Genomic DNA, 17,272 nt, shown 5'->3' with positions numbered 1-17,272 from the left:
TCAGATTAGGGAGCACTACTAAATAATATAACAATAGGTTAATCTTTTCCATTACCACAGCCAGTCTGGAAGGAGATATCTGCCACTGCATTAATGTAACAAAGGATCAAATTAATCTTCAGAGGATTTTACAGGAAAATCATTTACATCTACTTTGTCAACAACATTTTTGGAAAGCATGACTCAGCAACTAACAGATTTCAATACAGCTCCTATTCATCATTCTTATAGGTCGCTTTGCTGTGCAGATACATGTAATATATGAGGTGCCAATGACAGAAAACATGGGTTGAATCAAATCAATAGATGTATTTACAGTCCTTGTTCAATAGGACTATTTTGGATGACTGACGCTTCAGTAAATCCAGGCTGCACCTCAAAAAGAGACATTTCTCTTTTTTTCAGAATGTCCTATCTTCTTCTTAGACTGGCATATCCACAATGCCAGAACAAAATACTTAAGGTCAGTGTCACTCAATAAAAGCACTAGAAAGTGCAACATTTCTAAGTTAGAAATGTATTGCTCTTAGATAATGAAGTCAAGAGAGCTATCCCTTACTACTGCATTTTCAGAGAGTCAGTTACGTCTCATGGAAAGGTAATATGTAATTCTTCTTCCAGCATGTCATGACACAGAGATATTTTCCCAAACTTAGCCTCAGAATAGTGACAATCACCATTTGTAACCAGTCCTCTCTTTCAGGGAAGTCAAGGAGATGTAAAATTTAGGATACTTTCAGTTTCCAAATAGCTGATATATCAGGTAGACAATTAGCAAAACCTGTCTTTTTCAATAATTTCTTTCAGATCTAGACTAAATCTTACCCACAGAGATCTTTGTGAATGTCAGTCATGTTAAGTATTTAAGAAAATCTTTGTCATTCTCTTATTTACCAAAGAAGTGCATTATCATCCCGGGACTTTGAACGTATACAGAACTACAAAGTTCAATTCCTGACCTAACTGTATCTACGCATATAATGCTACAACAAACAGTTAGCTGCAATTATTTTCTTCTGGTCTCACTGATTTGTTTTCAAGTGCTAGACGAAGTTACAATAGTGCCTAAATTCAAAATTCCAACAGATTAGAACTGACTTGGTGAGTGCTGATGATTTCTGCATATTCATAATGAAGTCAGCTACTGAAACAAGAGAATTATTTCCAGGGACTTATTCTAATAGCATTTAATTTACCCTATTAGACATTGAAACTGATAATTGCACTATGGGCATACTGTCCCGGATTGAAAATTTGATGTGGTGAGGTTAGAAAGCTCCCTCTGGAATGAAACTACAAACATGATAAAGACCACATCAGTGAAATGCTGAGGTATCAGCTCGCTCAGAACTGTCAGGAAAAGGCAGTCACTAGCACTGCTCATATTCCAGGGCTTCCAAGACTTTCAGAAATACTTGGTAAAAATAAACTTACAACCACCTATCAGAACCTAATGGTACTGTTATAGAATAGCAGTAATGACTAGTTATTACAATACTTCCATCAACTTTAATGACTCCTGCTACACATGTGGAAGCAAATATCCTACTATTTGCCTCTACTCCTAGCTCATGCTGGTATGGGCTAACTAAAAGTACTTCTTTACTTTTTAAAACTAGTAACCAACTCTGATAATATTTCATTTTACTGGATTTTTATGACCATACTAATGAGATAATTTACATCTCAGCTACAGCACCTACCATCAAGTTACTCAATCAGCAGAGGTAAAATGCTAATTAATTTGACTGTCTTAGACCTTGTACCTGCTGTAACTCTCTTATTCTGTAGGTCTAAAAAGATATTTTTAAGGAAGCATGTTTCTTTGCAATTTAAAAGACTGATACCATAATTATCACTGGCACAAAACATACAGAAGTAGAGATAATTCTAGAACAAAACTGAAAATGTCAGGGTTTGTACTGAGAATAACTTTTTCTCCTGAATTTTCCAAGAGTAGAAAATGACAAATAAGCTCATATTGACAGGTGAAATGCCTCGGATAAAAACCTTCCTCTCCCAAATCCTAGACACTTGTTTTTTTAAATCCAACCTTTATTTTTGGGATGTCTCTTCAGTCTCAGGAGCCAGAGAGTATCAGTATTATAATGCAAAGAGAATTTCTTAAATGTTCATAGCTTTTCTGAAAACAGAAATGTATATAAATCTGAAGGAATAGTCTCTATAAGTTATCCAGTTCTATGACTTACTATGACTTAAAAGGTCAGATAAACTTTAAAAAGAAAACATCCTCATTGTTAGTTGTTGCTCCAAGCAAAGTTCTTTTAAGTCCTTGAAGTTTGCTCACAGATCACTGTCTCACATACAACAAATGCTGCATTATTAATTTTGTCTTCCATATGTGACATACTAGAGATATCTGTATTAGTTTTTTAGTATTTACGCTAAAAAAGTAATGCAAGTTCACTACATCACACGCAACATTTATTAATAATATTAACATGAAAATATATATTCTTATTGACTGATATCTGTTACTAGAACCTCTGAAAGAGCTAAAATTCGAGCAGTCTGAACCAAGGCCCACCCTTACACTTTTCTGGGTCTCTCTATGCAGTCCAACTAGTTCTGCTGTCACCCAGAAAGCAGCCTCTCCCTCTGTATGGGGTGGTATGGGAAAGATGTGGCAGAAAGTGTTTATTAGAGAACCATGGATTTATGAGTAAGAATATAAAGCCCTTTAAATAATGATCTCTCCATATTCCTGTGTGCTCAGTTTTGAGTACCTGGCAGATCGTCTTGTGAGGGAAAGGACTGCCATTACAATCACCTGAAATATACTTTTTTGGCATATCCATGTATCTGGACATGAGCTATTATTTCATCCTATATCTTTTGTAGAGTAAAAGGTATCCTCCTGAGATTTCAATTTTAAGCCTTGGGTAAATATCAATGAAGTGTTTCTCAATTGTTACATTCATCCTACAGTCACCATCTGCTGTGTATGGATCACACAGAACAGACTGTTGCATTCATTTTTCTAGAGACTGCCAAAAACAAGGAGGGTTGAAGGTTGGAAAGAGCTGGAACCAGTAATGGAAACACCCTGCCTATTCTTAGATCTGCATGTAAACATCTTGCTAAGCGTGAAGACTATGACAGGGATCTTTTAAAATCAGCCCTGAAGAGTGCAGAAGAAGCAGTGCGCTAGGCAAGGATCTGGGAGCCATTACAAATGGCAACAGTGGTACAAGTTTCAACTCGGCAAGAACAACTCTCGTGGAATTGGGGGCGGGCAGCATATGTTTCAGAGTTACGTTACCAACTTTTCAGTACTCATGTAGCTCTCAGGGACTTGAGAGAGAGAGAAAAAGAGAAAGATTTGGCAGAGAACAGACAAAACTATTGTCTCCGCACTTACGTGGAAACCAAACTCAATCCCTTCCAGGCATTTGGTTTTATTAAAGCAGAAACTAATAATTCACTGTTCAAAACAGACCTTCCCCTCTGGCTTATCTCCTGCTGTACAGATCCTGCTTGGAGCTCACATATTAGATACTTCCTCTCAAGACAGCCAATACTATTTTTCAAATATATGGATGGATTAGAAAGTCTCTTGACTCAGTGAACCAGCAATATACACTTAGAATTTTCTCCATGAAATAGACAACTGCTAAAGGGTAAGTGTGCTCAAAGCAATAACTGCCAGCCTTTTAGACATTTTACATAAAAACTTAAGAATCGGCTTACTTCTTGACCTCTACATACAAACTGAATAAATCCATTAGAATATTTGCAAGGCAAAGTAACTGTTACAGTCCATTTTTCTAAACAATCTGAGATAATGAACCTGAATTTATCAGCCTAAATTCAGCCTGTGTACTACTGTTCCCCATTGGGAAATCCACAGTAAACACCAAAGTAAAATACAGTAACCAAAAAATATTTTTTTAAAAATTGTAAATTGTTACAGTGTTGTCAATGGCTGAAGATACTGAATAATTATCAATTGGTAAAATTAAAAAATATGGTTGTTTTCTCTGTATTTACAACTAAAAATACCTGCAAATGTACAAACAACTCATAATAACTGGAAGTGTTATTTAATTAATGAAAAACAAATATTCACAAACAAATTATAATTTGGCTTTTGAAAGCTTCCTGCTTTCTCAGATGGTTCCTTTGAACTGTTAAAATTCTCTGTAAAGTATCCTTTCTAAATCCCAGAGAAATATATAAATGAATAATTACTGAGTACATGTTCACTATCTCTTTCCATGTGAAATGAGTAGTGTTAATTTTTACTCCACATTTCTCTCAAATACCTTTAGCTGGAATTCGTTCAATAGAAATATCTGCTGCAGGGAACCAATTGTATGACCTTTAGGTTACTTTTATGCAAATAGTTCTGGAGATTAAACTAATGTAGTCTCTATGCTCACCGAGACTTTACCTTCTCTTTAGTCTTCTAAGATTTCAGTTGCAATGATTTTCATATACCTTTATACCAGGAATTGAAATCAAGCAGCAAGTTCGTTTTAAAAAGGTTGAAGAACAGTCTTCAGACAGTAACAGACACTGGCCCCTCCTTTCTAGTGAGGATGATGATTAAGCAAGTGCCAGAGATATGTTCATATTGTCACAATTACATAGTCATTCCTTACTCTAATTCAAATAGAAGAGGAAAGATCTGGATTCCTTTTTCAATAGGCCAAACCATCTAAAATAGGTAGGGTTTTAGCCTAAAGTAAAAATGTCAACTAAAATTGTATAACTTAAAGCAAGTAATTCCTGAGTTAACGACATTTTACAAACTTCATCACAGCATCTGTTTTCAAATCAAACCCCGTAATCAACTAGTTTTATATACTTAAAGTTCCTGATTCAGATGTTGTTTGAGAATGTATGTGTGGATAAACTTGTTGCTCATGGTAATGATGCCATTTAATTATCATTTGCTGTTTCAGAAGCTGTGCATACTATCCATAGAAATCCCGCAGAAAAGAACAGCTAGCTGCTTCAACCCATGTTCTAGAGATGCATAACTATGAAATAGTATTGGAATTTCACTCCAGCATTTTTAAATAGTATTCTGATCATGGGAACACAGCAACACTATTTTGGAGAAGCAGGGATATCGCTACATTTTGTGAGAGCAGTAGTACCCCTGCCAGATTAGTCTTAAAAGATACAGCTTCCTGTTACACAGATGGACAAACTTCATAGGAATGGAAGGAGCAATAAAGAACTCTTCTTCCTTTTTCTTTGTATTACACAAGGAAAGCAGTGAGTTCTCAGTAGTCACTGGTTCACATTAATCACTGAGGGGAAAACCAGTGGCAGTACCACCAATTTTCTTGGCAACTCAGAAAAATGGCAGGACAGGTTTAAAGGTTATACTTCTGCAGAAAAATTCACAGATCATCACTTGTAAGAGACTCCAAAAATAGTTTGAAAAGTTATACTTAAGATAACTACATTTTTTGGAGAATTTCTCACTGTCTCTTTCAGGTTCCTCTCATAGTTATTTTAAAAAAAAGAAAAAACCAACCCTACAGAGTGTATATACAACCATGTTTTGTCTTGAGCTAAAATCTAGCACAAGTTCCACTAATTAGCAAGACAATTATTAGAGGTATATCCAGGGAACAGAGTTCAAACATTAAATTTTCCTTTCAGTGACATTACTTTAATACCTAATTCACTAAGCTATACAATCTGTACTCCAGACACCATCAGTGAGCAAATTTTTTAAAAAGAACTTTTTCTGTGGGCTTGCTGTGTTTAATGGTTGAGCAAAAACCCCTCTTGCTTTGATTCCTAAGTCACAGGGCTAGCAACAGCAGTTACGGACTAAGTGACATAGTAGTTTAATTTTACAAGGCTACTCTCTTTCTTCACTTGACAGTTATTTTTCATGTATATGACCACTCATCTAGCATAGATGAAACACCCCTTTAATTACTTCGTTTACATCTAACCTTACATTTTTGTTCAATGGCAGTTAGTGACAGCTCAGCTGTCATTTTGTGATCTACATTAGCTCCCTGCTGTTATATCACAGAACTGATTCATGCGTCTGTAGGGAAGAGAGGAGGGGGTTAGCAGCTGCTATATATTTATCAAAAATTTTCACTCACATTCTAATATTTCTAATAATTTATCCTCCTTTTGATAACTCCTTTTTTTTTTTTTAATGGGCTATACAAATGTGTTCTGGTCTGAATTATTTGCCAAACTGCTTTTAGTTAGAGTGATTAATAATTACCACCTTCCCAAATTTGTTTTTCTTCCACAAACCATGTTGCCATGGTTCTTTTACAGAATGTTACTTTTTATGCTACCAATTGTTATGAAAGTATATTCTACAAATTGGTCTTAGGGCATGATTCATAACTTCAGGTTACTCAATATCTGAGAACATGATCCAAGTATCAGCCATGTATAACAATATTCAGATTGCAGTTTAGCTTAGGATTTATGAAAAATTAATGTACCACAGCTATGAAAACAGTGTGTCACTGTCTTCAACTGCCAAGTTACATAATTACAAAATATTCTTAATTATATGCTTTTTACTTTTAATTAAATAAATAATGAAAAGAATTAATAAAGGAGACACTGACACATAATTCAAATTCTAAGTTGGATCTACTTTAACACTGGTTATATTTGTAAAAAGGTCTCTACATTATACTCGTCTATTGACATAATGCAGTTCCCACAAAATTCAAACTCCTGTTAGAATAAACATGACCCAGTCTTTTTTGACAGGAAGACTTACAAAGATTTGGGTGTTACGATCTATCTATACTAATATGAGCAAGACACAAAAGGAGTAGACACGTAGAGCAAAACAGTTGGTGGTGAGGACCCAGCATCCACACAGTATGAACGCCCGTGAATGTTTTGCTTACAAGTGGTTCTCATAAGCTCCCATGAACTTAAACACCCATTAATGGCTGAAGAACGTTAGATGAGCACCTGGAAAATATTCTCCAGTGAAGTTACACCCAAAAGAGACGCGTTTCATGCACTCCAGGACTGCTGTGTGATATAAACAAAAGTGCAGTAAGTCAGGATGATCAGGAGAGACACCAGAAAAGCACGCTGTTGCTGTGAACTGAAAGGGTAACACAGATGCATCTTTCGTTGTGGGTTCCCTTCAAGTAATTAAACAAAAGAAGTAGAGGTGCCAGGGAAGAGGCATAATCTAGAGAAAATTAACACATCTTTTGTGCAATCTCTTATTGTTGTGGCTCGCTGCAAAACAGTTACGGATTTAAAACAGACTGACATCTCCCACAGATGGCTTCTACCTCTCCAGTCCCCAAAGCATGATTCCCAAGTGCTAAAGATCTGCCACGATTTTTGAGGGGAACCATTCCTTGAGCCAATATATCCTATGAGAAGAAAAACATCACCGAGTTGGCAAGGGTGCTACTTCTGATCTACAGCTTATAAATCCACTAGAAGGCAAAATAATTTCCGGAGCTCGGTGAGAAGAGTTTGAGGAGTAGACTCAGCAGTAGGACTAGTAGGAATCCCATGCTGCTATCCATCCTTCCTTCTCAGTCTACCATCTAAAGAAGAGAGTAGGATTTTGGGAAAGGAAAAGGATGTCCAAAGGATGGCTCCTCCTCTCTTTATACAGGAGGCTAGACTGTGCTAAGGTCAATCCAGTTCCGAACTGAACTGTTCCTTATCTGCTTTCTGACTTGCATTTCCAGATCTAGCTGATACTAACAGTGTGCTGCTTCTCGCTTCCTCTTAGAGTTGTAGAACAACTTAGCTATTGACAAGTGAACAGCATTCTCGTGATCAACAGAAATGATAGTTCCACATGCTAAATCACACAATCTTTCTTGTAATCGTATACGAGAAAAAAACCCACAGCCTGATTTTTAGAATTCATGATAAATTTGAAAGGCTGTCAGCTACTGATGAACAACAGTCTGATTTAGCCTGTGCTATCTAGAAGTCACTAACAGAGTAAAACCTACAGAACTATTGAAATATACTTTTGAGTTATTTTTAAAGTAAAATATAAATTTGAAAGTACACTTCTGTATCCTGTACCATCTCTACTGTTGCAGGTTTGTTTTCTTTGCCTTTGAGATTCATTAGACTGCCACAGGCTGGTCTGGCCAAGACAAAACTAAATAAAAATACATTAATGCTTTCATGAAAGAAAAAGGAAGAAATTCCTGGGCAGACAATAATTACAGAGGGTACTTTCTCCCTTTTTCCCTGAACTAGCTTTTAGCTGATCTCTTTTAATAGAGTTGACGATCTTTGTCAGGGTGAAATGCAACCTGAAATTTGCATTGGTGGAGGGGCAGGCCAAAGCTGACAAGTCTCCAACATCAATCTCCCTTACATCATGCAGAGCAAAACAGAACTTAAGAGAGATTTTTCAAAGCAATAGAATAGGTAATGAGGCATCACAAATCCGAAATTTCCTTACTGGAATTATTTCCAGCACAGTGCTATGGAAATGTTTACACAAGTAGCACAGTTGATGGAGTTTTTCATGACTGTGGGGAAATGTTCTCTATAGGCCAGCAGTGCCAACTGCCGGAACTGGTTCTCAGGCTGGACTGAAAGGCAAAGGACCCCAACAAAAGACACATGTACTTAGAATTCAGATTGATTGCTTTCATTATGACAGCTGGCAAAAAATAGAGTTTGAAGCTGAGCAGTGACTGATGAAGTTGTAAGGTAAGGCTGGAGGTGTTCATTATAAACAGTGTTAGGATTGCCTGGAATATTTCAGTATTAACAATACTTGATAATATCCCTCCTCTGAAAAATAGGCTTATCTTCTCAGCACTCATAAGGGTTGCCCTGTTTACCAAGTTTTAACAATCAAGGCGGGCAGGAATCCTTCACAGTTGCAATGCAACCTTACAACCTTTCTAGGCTTCACCAATTGATCTAATTTCTATTAATATACATGGGGCTTAGAAAATAAACCTGCATCTGAGTAAGGTCCTGCACCCTGCATTTCAGTAAGGTTCTTCTCATTAGCTCTCTCTAGCTAGGAGCTACACTTAGGTCTTGGCCATTAGAATCTTCATTCCCATGCTGGGAAATATTTATATTACTTCTTACAGTTTCCTGCCTGTTGAGCAGATCAACACTATTTTTAACTCTATGAATGTTTGCCATGCACACACTGGGCAGGAAAAGATGAGGAATTGAGGGAACCTCACATCAGAGTTACAATTCTTTCTTCAAAGTAAAAACTATACTCTTACTTGACAAATTAAATTATTCTTCTACAAAAAGAAAAAAAGAAAAATCTCCTCTTTTATTTAAGTGTTTTGCAATCAGAGCTTCACAATTCAGTATTCACTGCAATACTTCCTAACAGCAATTGCAGGTTATGAGTAAGCCAGCTTGCTTGATTCTTGAGTGGAACAAATAATGAGGTCTACCTAACACCACTTCTAAGATTTCATTTAAATGATTGGTATGGTCAAGTATTGGCATCAAGGAAGTTTGCCAAAGATTGACTTTTGATATAAGGAGCTGCTATGCTATGAATCACTTTAAAAGATCAATGGGATTTAGCAACTCTTGTTACTTTTCATCTGATATTTTAAAATGTCATCACTGGAAATCTAATATTTTTATGTTGCATTGGATTTTTTAAAGTAGTAAAATTTCTAATCTTAACATATTGCTCAATTATCTCATCATTGCTTTGACTTATATCAACTGATAAGAAACTGAAAAGGCTAACTGATAGAGCTAAGTTTTGAAAGCTTGGTTTTGATAGCCACACTTCAAAGCGCATCAAGTGAAGCAGTTAGAGGACAAGCACCGCTAAAATCCAAATTATTTTCTTCCTTTCAATACATTTGATCAATTTTTTTCTTTTTGAAAGAAATACTTCTGGAGAAATACTACAATAGTAAAATATGAAGGTCCAAGTGGCAAACATAAATGAAGATGACTACCTTATCGTACTCTTCATCTTGGAAGATAGATAATTCAGAATGGATATATAGAAGTCTACAAAAACATGAGTAGCATGGAGAGACTGGATAGGGTTTAACTGCCCACTGACTCCTGTAATTTAAGAACTAGGGGGCTTCAAATTAAAATAAAGAACACAGCTAAAAATAAACGTAATGGTTCCTACACCATGGTCAGTAAACACTTCAAATTCAAAGTCAAAGGAGGTTATGGATACTAAATGTATACGTAAGTTTAAGGATAGACCTGCCAGCTCAGCAAAAAGCCTGAACAGAAAACCCTTAAAAGCCGCGAAAGCACCATACTATATGTATATGTACATACTGAGTATATGCATATACTCTTACTTTTTCCCTTGACGTTTCTGACCACCCCTGGAGACAAGTCCAGGGTTCATACCATAGGTTCAGACCTTGGTCTGAACTGCTCTATTGAACTCTTTATAGGCTGTGCCTAGACAGTCTGGTGAGTTCAGGGTTTCAGAGAGTCCAGTGAGTTTCAGAGAGCCCAGCAAAAATTTTAGAGGAAGGACAATCGAACACTTACCCTTTTATGGCCTAAAAGACAAATACTGAGGCTGTGACTATTCAGTGTTATTCAGAAATTATATGAGGGTCTGAACTTGGAATACTTCTTCTTATCTGTTTGCTAGACTTCCAAGTGATGTATCTGCCTCACCAGAAAGTAAAAGTAGTGTGGTTTATATATGACTACTCTGCTTCATAATATTCCCATTCATTTTAAACTTATTTTAAATGCAATCTGAAATCGTGTACCAAACTGTCTAGGTTGGGATAAAAAAAAGACCAAAAAAAATGTAAAAACCCCCAACCTTCCCCCCCCCAAAAAACCCTGGGGACAAAAATGAGAAATAAACATATCTTAAAGAAGATCAACTGAAAACTGAAGAAACAGACTGTGATCCAGCCCTTGTTTGGAAATACAGGCATGTGGAATTACCATGATGAAACTTAAAATCAATATTTGATTCTGCTATTCGCAAAATAGTGGCACCATGCATTTATCAAACACAGGAGATACCTTGAGTAGTGATGATCTGGGAGAAAAGCTGAGAAGTGGAAGTGGTTCACTGTCCCAAAAAGTCTGAATGTAACAATATAAAACAGTATTAGTGCTACTAAGGGCCAAATTTGAGGCAATTTCTTCTTTTTTACTATCATTTTCTTGGTAGAAAAAATGAACACACACATATCAAAAGAGATGAAAACATTTTTATTTAAACACTGTATTGACCTTTAAAGCATCGTATCCTACTATGCAATCTGTGGACAGCATTCTAGTGGCCATATGGACAACAAAAAAAATAACCCTAATTCAATTTAGAGACAGATGTGTTTCAAATGAGAGGAATTCTTGGGTTTCCATGTTAAAAAAATTAGGAAAAAATATTATATTTTAAAATTAAAAAGCCACTTCCTTCAATTTATGGGTCAAATTCTGAGGTCTTTACTGAATTGTTTATTCATCCATTTCCCAGAAACCCATACTACCTACTGAAGAGTAAGGACTACAATAGGATTTTAATCTAAACTTCCAGTTAGACTAAAGTTCTCACTTTAATGGAGCTACATCTGGAACAAGATGGAAGCCAAACTTACTATTTACAGCTGGATGAACCAGTCTAAAAGTTAACTTCTTACCCTAATTTACAGTGATTCTGCTGCCAGCAAGCATGGATAACACATGGAAAGATGAATTACAAGGAATCATCATCTTTTATTTATTGGAATTACCATTCTACTACTCTATTTCTAAATGCATTTAATAGACATTCTACCTGATCCAGAAAATGTATCCTTAGCACATCTCATTGCCTTTGTATATTTTAACATAAATTAATATATATACTTATGTGTGTGTATATATATTTTATATATATATATATATATATATAAAGTTAAGAAAGGCCAAAAAAGAGTATAATTCTCCATATTCGTATTTTCCCTGGGTTTTTGGCTGCTGTTGGAGGGAGGAAAACAAAAGTAGGTTTCCCTTGAAGAGGCGGCAAATTTCTGCCTACTGGAAAATGACATTTTCATCCAGACAGAGAACTCCTTTCAAGGATTCTATTCAAACAAGGATGTTTCTTTTACTGATATACAGTGATTAAACTAATTGAAATTAGATTAGAGCTTAAAAATAATGACTTTTTCAATATGGCATGTTTATTCAATATTTTTATTTCCATTAAATAGCCTAATCATAATCTGGTTTATTACCAAATACAAGCTTAAATGCTTTCAGCCATGACAAGCCAAAAGAGTTTTAACAAAACTTGAGCAGCATAAAACTGGGTTTGATCCATTTAGCTATCCAACCTCCACTTTGAATTGTAGGTTGAGAGAAAGAACACATCCAAAAGTGACATGTAGTGAGATTGGTCTCATCAATGTAAAAATGCAAATTTATTACATTTTATTAAAAACGTGAGTTAAACCAAATTATCTCTATGTGTTTCAGATACCTTTTCATACCTGCAGATACCTTTTGAGACTCAAATTTTGCACCTTAAGAATGGTAAGACACAGAATTAACAGTACAAACCAAAGATAAATGTAACTGGAAAATCCTGTGTTGTTCCAATTCAAGACCATTAATCTAGTCAGAATTATGTATTATAAGAAAGACAGATGAAAACACATGCAATACTACTTAGCACCGAAAATCCTGAGCAAATTAAAAGAGGACGGTGACACAATGCCTTGCTGAAGTTGCGTAAATTCGGAGGGGGTCAGTACAGACAGAATTGTGGTATTTCCTTTTAGCGGATTTTGTGCACCGAAAGCAGAAGAGAGCAACTCTGTCCTGTCTCCAAGCCCTGAGCTACAGTCAATTTCATGGTGCTGCCAGGTAGACCTACTTGTTTCTTCAAAATTCTCTGCACTCTTCAACAGAGGATTCCTTTTGTAACATCAGCTGATGGCCACTGCTTCATGGCATCCATAAGGGTCAGAATATCTACAGAGTTACAAACTCAGTTTGAACCCTGACACACACATCTTGCCACCCCTTTTCATACGGTATGAACTATCATCCTGTCACAGGCATTAGATTTCAAACAGACACTCATTTATGAAGTACAAAAGGGTGAGTTAGCCTAAAGCATTTCCAAACCTCAATCACAAAACTGGAACCTGCAAGCAAATACATTCATCAAAGTCTTGTTAATGTCTATGGCACTTGTGGCGCCCAGGTGGCATATGTCAGGATGATCCCATACTGTCCACTGTTCCTGGGATGCCCACCAGCCCTCACCTCCCTGGGGACTCCCTCGCTGTCTGTAGGCTGGTAGTCACTGCAGTCACGTGTCTACCATTAAGAAAAGCAAGATGTTGATATACACCTTGCTCATTTCAAAACTCTGTCCTGCCAACTTTACCTCTGCTGTAGCCAATTTCTGATGCTTCAGAAATCTGATCAGTTGTGTAAGATGGGAAATGTACTTCTGACATGCTGAGGATAAACTTGTATTGCATTTGACTATGAGATACAGCTATAACTACTGTTCAAAAGCAGTGTTGTTAGTATTTTAAATTAAATGTTGCTAATCCTTTTCTTTCCAAGGGCAAGGAACGAAGAAGACAGACTCCAAGGTCAAAAAGAGATCACTGCATTCATTAAATCTGACTCACTGGTGTAGCAGCTGTACCAGGTGACTATGCTTTTTAAAAAATTATCAGCTGTTGAAGCAATTTCAAGTCCTCAACTTTACAAGACTCTGTCTACTGTTTTCACCAGTAAGAACTTGCAATGTTTTATTGCTCTCATTACTAGGACATTCCACACAAGAGTAAATATTTCTCAGATTTAAATTTTTGGCCGCTAGCTCTTGGTGCATGTTGGTCAGCAAAACTGAGAGACCATGACTATCTTTTAAAAATTCTTTAGTGAATGATCACATTCCTTCTCCATTTTTTATTTGCCAGACTAAGTTGATAGAGATACTTAGCATTCGTATAAGAAGGCCTGCTTTTCCAGTCCCCTATTTTAGTGGATTTCTTTGATTTTCTTCCAGTATTTCAATACAATTCTTACCATCTGAGAACCAGATCTATGAACAACATTCTAATAGCAGTACCAGCAGCATTATTTGCTTTCTGCTTGTATTTGACCATTCTTTAGCAGTCAAGGACTGTATTAGTTCTTTTTACCGGTGTCATGCTGACAGTCTATAGCGAGACATTAGCTAGGATAGTCCCAGTCACTTACATTAGAGTTATAAAGCTCTCCCACTCCAAATTGAACTGCCTGGCATGTAACCAGTCAATTCAGTAACAGCAATTCCATAAGAATTTGTTAGTCAAAAATCTTTGTGTAATCTTCAAAATTCATCAATAAAAATGTTTTTCATGAGCTTTTCCATAGAGATCTGGAGAAGAGGTATAGCTACTTCTTTATCTCCTTCATCTTTCTAGGAAGGAATTATCCCCATTCAGGTCAAGAATTTCAGTGCCCCATACGTTGTAAAAGTATGTTGGATTTTACTGTAAGTGTTTTTTGCAAGTTTTCATACTGAATTAGATTAAAAATTATAGGCAGAGTTAAAATGCACCCTGAGAATTTATTATACAATAGGAGTCAATAATATACTTTAAATCTAGCTTTTCCTCTTACCATTTTAACAGTATTTTCAGATCAAAATGATACAAGACAATGCATGATTCTGTAGGAAAAAAACCTACACTATTCTTTTCAAGGTCTAAAATCACAAATTCTTTTAGTCTAGCTTTTGTGTTTCTTAGTAGCACCAGACACCTCCCTATCACCATGCTCACCCAACACCAAGATTTTGAAAACATCATTATCTGTTTCTCAGCTCTACAGAAGTTCACAATCAGGATACCACACTTCAAGGAAAGAAATGATATATGAACAACGTTGTTTTAAGTATTTTGAGAAATGCTTACTGGTTTGGATTTTTTCCCCAACAAAAACACATGCTGACATGTAAAATCAACTGAGGAGACTCTTCTCCCTTCCCAGCATCTCTTACTGGAAGAGGTAGCCCCCTAGTACTTGTATCACACATTTTTATTTGCAAAAATGTTCCTGCAGCAAAATACCGTACCAGTCATTTCTATTCACAGAACCTGTTACCAGCATCCATTATTAAAGTCAGTATTAGCTGCTTACAATTCATGCAGAAAACAGGACATCTAGATGATAAAGCAAATATCCATTTACAGAAGATAAGAAAAATATTAGCTTTGAAAATAAAAACCTTACAAAGTATAATTCAAAGATAAATACAATTACAAATCTTTGGAGAATAAAAACAGTATCAATTAAGCAAACACACTAAACAGTTATTTTATCTTTACATACTTAAGTGATTTAAAACATACAACTTATTTAATATGATGTAATCGTTCTTCTAAAATGACTAACATCATTTAATTAATTTTTGAGAGTGAAAGTATGTATTTATCTAGTAATACAAATATGATTAAATACATTCCAATGATTAATGAAATCTAAATTACAATAATAATTTGGCATTCATAAGGAAGGAGGGTACCAAAAGAGACTTATTCTGTTGTGAACTGTACAGAAACTGCTTGAAGTTTTTATAGAATTCAACCTTATCAGAGATCCAAAATTAGAAGCAGAGGGCAGCAGAATAAAAATGTAATTATTCATATTGGATAAAGAAGACACATTTTTTCAAGCATTCATTTTAGTTCATATCACTGAGCTTAAATGAGGTCTTAGTAAGTATTGAGTTTTATTATTCAAAAAGTGATTGTGTGTGGTCACTTAATAAAATTGATTAATCCTCTGTGATAGCAGCCAGACCAACAATAAAAATCACGTTTTTCTTCTAATGCAGTAGAACAAAATTAAACATTAAGAGTAATCTTACCAGAGCTCTGCATTTCACATCTATCTTTCTTTCGGGTGCTGCAGGTATGCTGTTAATCTTTAAGGAGAACCACACTTTGCAATTTGAAGAACTTCCTCCTATGTTAAAAAGAGGAAAATACCTTACAAATCATCTCATGAGGTGATCAATCCTAGCAGCATTCAAATCAATGAGAAATTTGGACTTTTAGCAGAAATGCCGGTCATTGTTCATATTGAGACAAAGCAAATCATGAACTGATTTAATTGCTGTCAACCAACTGCATTATCTAATCCCTTCTTGTCTGGATTCAAAATAGTAACAAAATCAATATATACACAAATTGAATGGAAATAGCACTTTGGCAAATTAGTTTCCTAGACTATCACATCGTTTCAGGATTTTAAATATCATTGATTCGTAACTGTTTTTCTTCAACAAAGACAATGCTAAAAAATATTCTGAATTAATTTTTTATTAAAAACTCATCCACCATAGTTGCAAAACTACAAGTTATTCATTAAACAGATCAGAATTTTCAGTACATAGAATCCATCCTCAAATACATGTTTGAACATACATTGATTTATACTGCAATGCATTTTTCATCAGGTTTTGAGACAGGATGTCCTAAGTTATTGTGATAACAAGCAAGTTGGCATTAAAGAGACCGAGAATGCTTAAAGATGGTAAATACATGCATCAAAACATTAGTGCATCAGTATTATCCTATTAGATCAGATTCATTATCTATCTTATCCCAAGCTCTGTTATCAATGACTAGTAAAAGTTTGGCAAGAAAAAACATGCAATATACTCTTGTAAACCCACATATAATTAGAGGATAAACTGGCAAGAAATCCAGAAGATTTGATTCCCTTGAGTATTTTGTATAATCTAGTCCAAAAAGGAGAGAGGGAGAGTTCCAATGATATGTACAAAAGCTGAAACGCATCAGAGACTCCCTTTGCATTTTGGAGATAATTTATGAAGCCACAAAAGAATTTATCACACACATGTGTATGCTCATGAAATTATACGGATAGATTTTAAATTCTACTGATGCTGATGATTATGAAACCCTTAAATAATTGGAATTTGCATGAATGTTACAATTAAGGCCAGAAATAGGAAGTGTTTACTACCAGTAACCATGGGAAGCATAGACAAGCAGATCTTTGAACTGGAGGCAGTCCATATCAGACTGACAGTATTTTCATAATTGTAGATTATATCAAGCAGAATTAAATCAAAATTAGTTTATCTAATACGACCTTTGGTATATCACAGAACTTAAATTCTGTTCAATTACATAGAATTATCATTGTGCAACTTCAGTCAAGTAATCTGTGTTTTGCTAAAGCATATCTTCCAGGTAGACTTTGAGTCTTGATTTGAAGATATCCACTAGCAGTTTGTTCTGGTGGCTAATTACTGGCATTGGAAGACATTTAAATATGAGAC

At 35.5% G+C, this 17,272-nt stretch overlaps 1 protein-coding gene across 1 annotated transcript in view; it reads right to left on the bottom strand.

Moving 5' to 3' along the window:
* Positions 1-17,272, bottom strand: part of CFAP47 (cilia and flagella associated protein 47) — a 358,571-nt gene that overhangs the window by 109,101 nt on the left and 232,198 nt on the right. Inside the window, exon 51 of the mRNA XM_075491883.1 lies at positions 15,830-15,927. Within this exon, the coding sequence (XP_075347998.1) occupies positions 15,830-15,927 (98 nt within the window). The remainder of the gene's footprint in view (positions 1-15,829; positions 15,928-17,272) is intronic.

This window comes from Mycteria americana, chromosome 1 (genome assembly GCF_035582795.1).
Source record: "Mycteria americana isolate JAX WOST 10 ecotype Jacksonville Zoo and Gardens chromosome 1, USCA_MyAme_1.0, whole genome shotgun sequence".
In the NCBI taxonomy this organism is placed as follows: Eukaryota; Metazoa; Chordata; class Aves; order Ciconiiformes; family Ciconiidae; genus Mycteria; species Mycteria americana.
This window is presented reverse-complemented; position numbering and strand designations above follow the sequence as displayed.